Here is a 7,935-nt window from a genome sequence, read left to right as displayed (position 1 = left end):
CGTTTGCATTCTCGAGCTGCGCAGTAGAAAGGCCCAATATTTGTTATATGACGAACGAACTGTGTGTCCTACTATTTCCACTGAATTTCTCTGATTCGTTGACTGTCGATGATACTCTACGTGGTGATAGGACGCTTCGTAACTATTCGTTACTGTTCTTTATAATGTGTCGACGACGACGACACATGCGTCTAGAAACGAAATTCACCGATGCGTCACAAAATTGCACAATGTGAATGGGTCTTAAGGTCATTATTAACACACCGACTCGTGGCTTCTCACTTTTAGCCAATCCCCGACAAACTTTCCATTGTACGTACATCTGATTGAACGAACGTACAAAGGATTCTCTACCTTTTGTACGCAAGCTGGACCCGTTTAATTATTCCTTTGAAACTGCGCAGTATGAAGAGCAAAAATATATGTAACAATGAACGCTTCCTTTCTTTTATAAAAGAGTCACTATGATTTTGCCCACGAATATTGGCAACGTTTTGCCAAATGTTACTACGTTTTAGTTATAAGAAAAAGTTTTATTCGGTCGTTCTAATTTGTTGAAAATGTGATTTGGGAGAATTTAAGTAAATTGAAAATCTATATATTATAAAATTTGCTATTTTCATATTTGGCATTTTTATGTAAATCAAATGTTTAAAAGATATCTTTATTTTTTTACGAAAACGACAAAATTATGATAATGACATTTTCTTTCTTTTATAGAAAAGAACAACACTAATTAAAGTTGTAAATGTTAGTTACCGTTGTACTAAAAGTTACTACATTTTAAGAAAAATTTTTATTCGAACATTTAAGTATACCTTAATTTGTTAAAGTCATGCATGGAGAATTAAATATTTTTTCCTTTAAAAATCTTAAATTTATACACGATTCACGTATTTTAAAATATTGTATCGTGTAATTATAAATGTAATTAATAAATGTAATTTTCATATACATCAAATGTTCATTCGATACTAAAATATTTGTAGCCTACGTCTGAAATTTTTTTTAAAAGCTTCAAGATTTAGTAACTTAGCAGTGATATATTCTAGTACTTTATTGATAAGTTGGTATCAGTTGGATATACTATCTAATGTAGATAGATTTGATTTGAATCATTCGAAAATCGATGTTTTATGTAACATTGCGACATTAAATCGCATAAAATTATTTATGGACATGAAAAGCACGTGGGAAAAATATGACAAGAACATTTTTTTCATTTTTTCACTCGAATATTTATATCTATGAAATTTTATAACGAAATGTTCAATATAATGCAAAAATACATATTTAATCCAGAACCAAATGAAAGGACAGTTTTAATAACATGAAATAATTGATTATTGAAGTTTAAAACTGTTTTTCATGTTCTTTCTCTGTGTCTTTTTTACACGAGAAAGCTATTTCTATAAAAATTCTATCTAACAATATCTAAACAGAAACAATACGGGGACAATTTATGTGTGGTACTGCTTTCTATGGAAAGCGGTTTTCTCAAATGATTACTAAATTTTTATTCTTTTCACTGAATTCATAATGATGTCGCTTCAACGTTTCGTCGAATGAGATTTCTAATGAGGCTTTTGACGGTTTTCACGCTGTACACTGATAATTTACAAGTGTTCCGTGAAGGAACTTTAAGTAAGAGAAAATCTTCTGACACTTATAAGGATGTACACTGCGGCATCCCTTTTAGACAGAAGTCAGAATTCAAGTGAGTACCAAACTATCGATTTAGATATTCTGTTCTTCTAAAAACATATATATAATTTTTCTGAAGAGAAATAATAATTTTCAAAATAATAATTACGTATTTGTAATTCACCGTAGAAGTACTAACATTAACTCGTATCTTATACATACACACATACATAACACACAGCCTAATTCATTATTGTACTATATGTCTTTTCTATATATACATTTATATTCAATTATTAATTAACAATACATATTTAACCATTTAAGAGCTCACTAAAACAATCAAATATGGTAAAAAGCTCCATATTTTTTTATGAGAAAATTACTTTATTAAATGGCTTGTAATTATTATAAATAATATAAAAATACTCTTTACCTATAGTATAATTTTTTCTTATCTCTTTTCATAGTTACTTCTTGCATAATAAACTTTAAAACAAAGAATGTACAAACCAATATCACAATCTAGATTACACGATGTTTGTTTCTTTTCAAAATCTCTTTTCATTTATACATTTTATTGCAGTAAATAAGACATTTGCATAAATATCCATAGTCTATTGATGAACATACAATAACGTTTCAGGATGTTTAGATTGATCGTGATATTTTGTCTCATCGTTCACGTTTGCGCAACGGAAGCTCACTGGAAAGGCTACAGACCACTTTGCAGATACTGGTGTAGGACGATCGATCATCAATATTATTGCTGTCCAAGCGGAAAAGCTGAGAGTTGGGCGGAATATATTTGGTATTCTTTCCTACACCCATGGCTGCTAATGATCACCGTTGAATTTGCACCGATCGACACGTTTTGGCCAGAAAATGTCCATGAGGAAGAAACAGGGGAACATTGCCCGCCGTTGAGAACCCATTGTCCACGAACTTATGATTGGTACTCACTGCCACCAACTTCTTGCCACGGCGACGAGGATTGCGACAAATGGGAAAAATGCTGCTACGATGTTTGTCTTGAACACAAAACCTGCAAACATGCAGAATAATAAATGAATCGTTCTTTTAATTGGTAGTATTCCAATTATTTGTTAAATATGATTGTTATAAATTGTATATCCCTTATAATTAGCCCAATTACTTATCATATGATACTTATAAAAAACATCTTTCTTTATGATATTAAAATAACTACCTACCATTGCAGTATAAACTATTCAGTATTGCCTTCCTTTCTAAATGAAATTGATTGACAAAAAAGTATGTAATTGATTTCCGCGTATCATAAAAGTAAAAATCACGTGCGTTAATATGCTGTAGCATGCAATGTTCCCAAACATTTTTCATTTAATTATCGTGAGAGCAGGTCTAATTAAAATGCTTCGGCTGCGATTAAGGTTACTTTACGTCGGAGCTATCAATTCGACAGTAACTTCTCAATTAACGTGGGCGACGAGATACTTAATAAACAGTTATGTTGCGGTGCGCTCTTCACCGTGACCTGGTCCCATTAAATTGTAATTGTTGCATATCACGTTTCGTATTAGCTTAATTAACGCCGCCGTTTATCCAAATTTTTTGGGAAAATTTCGCGACTTTTGTCATGTCTAAATTGGTCTTATTGCCTGTAAAATTCAAAATACAAGTTGAATAGTTACAAGTATGTTAAAAAATGTTATGTATATATGAATTTTATTGTTTTATGTCTAAAAGTTTACACATAAATCTGACAAAGATCTCCTTAGGAAGATCCGTGAATATATATTTAGTCGAAGACTCAGGTAGACCCAAGCATCGATTTTCTCTAAAGCTCCTACTACGACTACTTTCTATTTTTTCCACGTACTTTGGAACAACCTGTATTCAGATTAAATCGCTTGGTTGTTGGAATATCGAGGAGTTACGATCGAAAGTTGCAAAGGCAGAAGAAAATTGCATGTTTTTCACCGTGAACGTTGTACGAGAGAAAATCATCTCCATAAATATATCAGATCATAAATCGTTGTGTTAGTAAACTACGTTGAACAATTCTTCACGAAGTTCTTGTTCGTTCAATATTCAGTAGCTTTGTCACCTTTTGACTATCAGCTGCGAATTTTAAATGGGAGGCCTTCGTTCACGGCTTGTACAGACAAGTTGTAACCTGTTATTATGACTGTCATATGCATCACAAATGCTCTTTCTTCGAGGTATCGATGCTCATTACCTATGGAAATCAATGATTGTTAATTCACGTTACTCTTACTTTCAATGTAGAAAGTTTAGTACATAAAAATTGTTATATCTATGATCATAATACAGAAAAATATTTTTATACTGATAAAAGAATACTTTATGGGATGTAGTTTGATTTTGTAAATTCGAAAATTCCAAATCTAGATCTTCAGATGTCGATTTAATCGTGATGGAAAATTAGTTGAAGTTGTTCCTTCCAGGAAAATGAGTACAATTGTTTGATTTAAGGTAATACGTCGTTGAATACTAAATTGTGCTCAATGGTGTGGTCGTTTCTAGAGGATTGTATAGTGACCGTGTTCAAAAGATAGTGATCTTCTGAAAGTGAAATCTTGAAAAGCGATCGTATCTAAACAATCTATATAAAGATGCAGTTCTTCTTTTTTCCAACTAGAAATACTTCAATAATTTTATAAAGCGAATTTAAAAAAAAGATAGAAAAGTACCTGTCCTTTTTGTTATTAAATAAAGATTCATTATTCATTGTTTTATTTTTCTGGTCTTTCTTGTACAATTATGTTAATATTAATATTTTACAAGTCATAAATAATAAGTTCTTTGTATAACAATAAATTTTTAAAATTATTGTGCAAGAGAGCCCTACTATTTATTGCCAAAAGAATGAAAAAATGAGGCCTCTGTTAATTCAACAGTATCTATGTCTATAGATTTAACGAAAAAAAGTTGATTATTTAGGACAGTCAGGTAAAAGCTATGTGGGAAAAGTAACAGTATCACGGCATTATCAGTGCCAAGGAAAATCTCACTTGTCGGTTGGTGAAATGACAAAGCCGACAGCAGTCTAATTTATCCTGGCGTAAGTTGGTTTGCACATGGTTGTGTAAATATTTCCGTAACGGTGAAAGAAACACGCGTTCTTCCTTCCTTCCACTAACACCTCTATAATGGTGGAAAGACCTTGATAAGGGTTTCATCGGTCGGTCGAGCAGACCTTTTTATAAATTCTACAGCTGTTGTGCGTTCACGGTACCTACGCAGAGCGCGGCAAAAGGATAAAGCAGAGAATAGAGGCGAGATCGGAATGGGAATGGAATCTGGCCGATGGTGCGCATGCGTCGACCCCGTTCATTCACTCCTCCGAATCATTCATAAATCGCGGAGTCCTACGCTTCTGTTCCCAACGGCTAATGATAAAACGGTGTATTGTGAACGACTTATGCGGAATGCCGCGAAATTACATCACTACTTTGTTGCTTTCTGATTACATGAATAAGTCAGCTCGATGCTTGTCACTGGCTGCAGATAATGCTCAATTCCTTTAGAACTGAAATAAGAAAGATAAAAGTTTATTTCTATGGTTTAGTTGAATTACTTATAGGCAGTATATAGGTCAATGTACATCTAACAAATTCTTAAACGATAATAGATTGTTCAATTCAATAAGTACATGTCCTTTAACTTAGGACAAAGTTAAATTAAACAATCGAAGTGCAGCAATTTTCTATGGGAAGGAGTTCATTATCTGCTATTAAGGTTTCAAATTTACCTAACGATCACTGTACGATTATGATAGCGAAAAATGATGCAAACAACTATGAACCCCCGAACCCATTAAAGAAAAGTCAGGTTGTCTTTATTTTGCGGCGTAATCACGATGAGACGTCGCCTTCGATTCAGATATAATTGACGTGTCGACCGCACACGCGCTTAGCTAGATGCAGTGGGGATAAAGGAAGTGAGGATATACCAGATTCGAGGCCGGTGGAAAGTAGGAACGGAATCAAGCTGGTCGCGCATGTGCAAATGTCTTGCACAAAACAGTTATCCAGGCGAGATCACGCTTTCGAAATCTATAGAAGAAAAAATTAAAAATTAGTGTTTAACGGAAAGTTCAACGGTGTTCATTGAGACTTATCTCAAAATGATGTTTAAAATATGACTCAAAATAATTATTAAAATTATCTGCACACAATATAAATAAATTGCACAAAAAAATAGTTCAAAATATCAAATGAGAATTAAAAAGAAGCAATATGAAATTTAAAATAATGACCATTAGGATGTATTTGCACGTAGGTAAAGATGTAAGAATATGTAGAATGCATATACATATATGTAAAGATATATATATGTAAAATACTTGAAGTAAAGTTGTGTACATAAAAGTAAGAAATCTCGTAAGCTAATGATCGAGATCTTACTTCAATACACAGAAATTAGTGCTCCCAATAGAACTTAAAAATGTTTAAAATGATGCTGGAAATAATTAAAGAACTATCTTTGAATCAAAATACTTATTTATTGTAATTAAAAAAACATATAATTACTTCCATCCCAGTAAATTTTTTCACTACAATTAAATATGAAATACCTTTACGAAAGAATCTTCTAGTTGCGAAGATCGATAACCTCAAAATAACATTCACGCATTTGTAGCATTCCTTAACTCTGGAATCCTTATTGTAGGTATGAGCTTAATATGATACAATATGATGAATTCCATTAATTTCTTTCTAAAAATTGAAAAGTAAATATTATAATTACTAAAATAGTCAAGATCACCAATTCAATAATTTTAGTAATTTTTCACAGAAATAATATAAAAATCCATTGAAAGGTTTCAGTAATATTGTGTAAAATATATGTATAAAATTACATTATATATTTCCTTATATACCTTTCATTTTCACTCCTTTTACATAAACTTTAGGTCCTAATCGTTGGTGCTTCCAATGTTAAACAATTTTAATTACCAATTCTTCAACTTTATAATAGGCAGCAATTGCTCATACGCTTCTTTCAAAAGCTTATTCTTACTTTAAGACATCTTTTAATCCCGAAAAAGTAACCTGCAAAAAAAGATCGAGTTTCATCTCGAACGCGAGATTATAAATTAAAGAAGCTTGAAATTAGATCGGAGCCATTCCTAATCGAATGCTGCACACCGGTACCGCAGTGGTGTATTTATAACAGGGGGAAGATGGTGCGCGTAGCCGAGAAGCGGCGGTGGTGGGGATAACTAAATTCACGCGGTGCGGGAAGAAAGGGGGGATACGGCGCACGCACACCTATGTAGCCACGGAATTCGGAAGAGCGGCAACTTCAGTGGCATTCGTTTGCGAACCGCGGCACGGTGCGGGTCGCGGTTATTTCCTGGCTTGTTTTCTTCATCTTCGATTTCAACCCTTCGATTCGACTCGCTGTCTTAGTCTTTAACACAGCTCAAAATTAAGTGACTTTTAACGTACAATCATTCACTATTATCTAACAAAATAGAGACCAAATATTCAACAAATAAAATCGTGAACAGAGGAAGGAAAAAGTAAACTGACAAAATTTCCCAAAATTTTCACTCCTCGTGCCTACATTGCCAATTGTGAGCGAGGATTACTATCCATTGAATAGTATCGTAAAAGTAAACACAAGCTTGTAAGAAGGAACAAAGTATCAAACGGTATTTCATCGCGTTCCTCCTGAGCAAAACTCGTGGAAAGTGCTGTACGCTCCGGTTCACGGTGCACTATTCAGAGGGACGGAACAAGAGAGAGGGAATAAGGGAGGAAGAAAGAGAGGAGTCACGTTTGCTGAAGAAAGGCGTGCTCACGACCGAGCTTTTACGGTCTCGTCTCTTCATTGACGTATCCTGATTTTGACTTTCGACGAATATACATTGTATCTATATATTTTCTTTTTTCCCTCCTCTTTTATTTTATGAATGACATGTATTATTTTATAAATTAGTAATTGGAAATAAGGTTATTTGCACAACATTAGTTATACGATAGTTCAATGAATGTTGCGCGGATGATTTTGCTTGATCGTTAATCGATGAGTCGCGATTAATATTGGCGTATCTCAAGGATCGAAAGTGAGTGAGTTCAAGTGGTGTAGAAATAGACTGAAGTTTAAGGAAACAGATGAATATGAGGCTCATTGTCAGAGGAACGCTTGTGTTGTTGGTCATTGCCAATGCAGTCCACAGTCAAAGTGAGTACATATTCACGTTATTTCATTTTTGTATCTTTACATGTGTTTTATGCGTGTCTATGCAAATTTGCTTATATGTGAATACTTTGATTG

General features: G+C 33.4%; 2 protein-coding genes and 1 long non-coding RNA gene across 9 annotated transcripts in view; 2 read left to right on the top strand and 1 right to left on the bottom strand.

The window, feature by feature from the left end:
- Positions 1–252: 252 nt before the first annotated feature.
- Positions 253–2,865, top strand: LOC126873669 (uncharacterized). The gene is made up of 3 exons (XM_050634770.1): positions 253–581; positions 721–1,717; positions 2,291–2,865. The coding sequence occupies exons 2-3, from the start codon at positions 1,566–1,568 to the stop codon at positions 2,706–2,708; spliced, it is 570 nt and encodes a 189-aa protein (XP_050490727.1). The 5' UTR covers positions 253–581; positions 721–1,565; the 3' UTR covers positions 2,709–2,865.
- Positions 2,541–6,842, bottom strand: LOC126873680 (uncharacterized). 7 transcript variants are annotated; one of them, XR_007692498.1, is made up of 7 exons: positions 6,533–6,836; positions 6,227–6,368; positions 5,402–5,705; positions 3,991–5,179; positions 3,506–3,865; positions 2,859–3,284; positions 2,541–2,689 (listed from the first exon to the last, which is right to left on the bottom strand). It is a non-coding gene; the product is annotated as an uncharacterized LOC126873680 (long non-coding RNA). The 7 variants fall into 7 exon arrangements; XR_007692499.1 differs by having other exon boundaries at positions 3,506–4,212; positions 4,662–5,179; positions 6,533–6,834; XR_007692496.1 differs by having other exon boundaries at positions 4,662–5,179; positions 6,533–6,830.
- A 108-nt stretch (positions 6,843–6,950) lies between these two features.
- Positions 6,951–7,935, top strand: part of LOC126873656 (uncharacterized) — a 37,409-nt gene continuing 36,424 nt past the window's right edge. Inside the window, exon 1 of the mRNA XM_050634747.1 lies at positions 6,951–7,842. Coding sequence (XP_050490704.1) covers positions 7,773–7,842 — 70 coding nt within the window. The 5' untranslated portion in view covers positions 6,951–7,772. The remainder of the gene's footprint in view (positions 7,843–7,935) is intronic.

The sequence above is a fragment of the Bombus huntii genome, chromosome 15, assembly GCF_024542735.1.
Source record: "Bombus huntii isolate Logan2020A chromosome 15, iyBomHunt1.1, whole genome shotgun sequence".
Taxonomy (NCBI): Eukaryota; Metazoa; Arthropoda; class Insecta; order Hymenoptera; family Apidae; genus Bombus; species Bombus huntii.
This window is presented reverse-complemented; position numbering and strand designations above follow the sequence as displayed.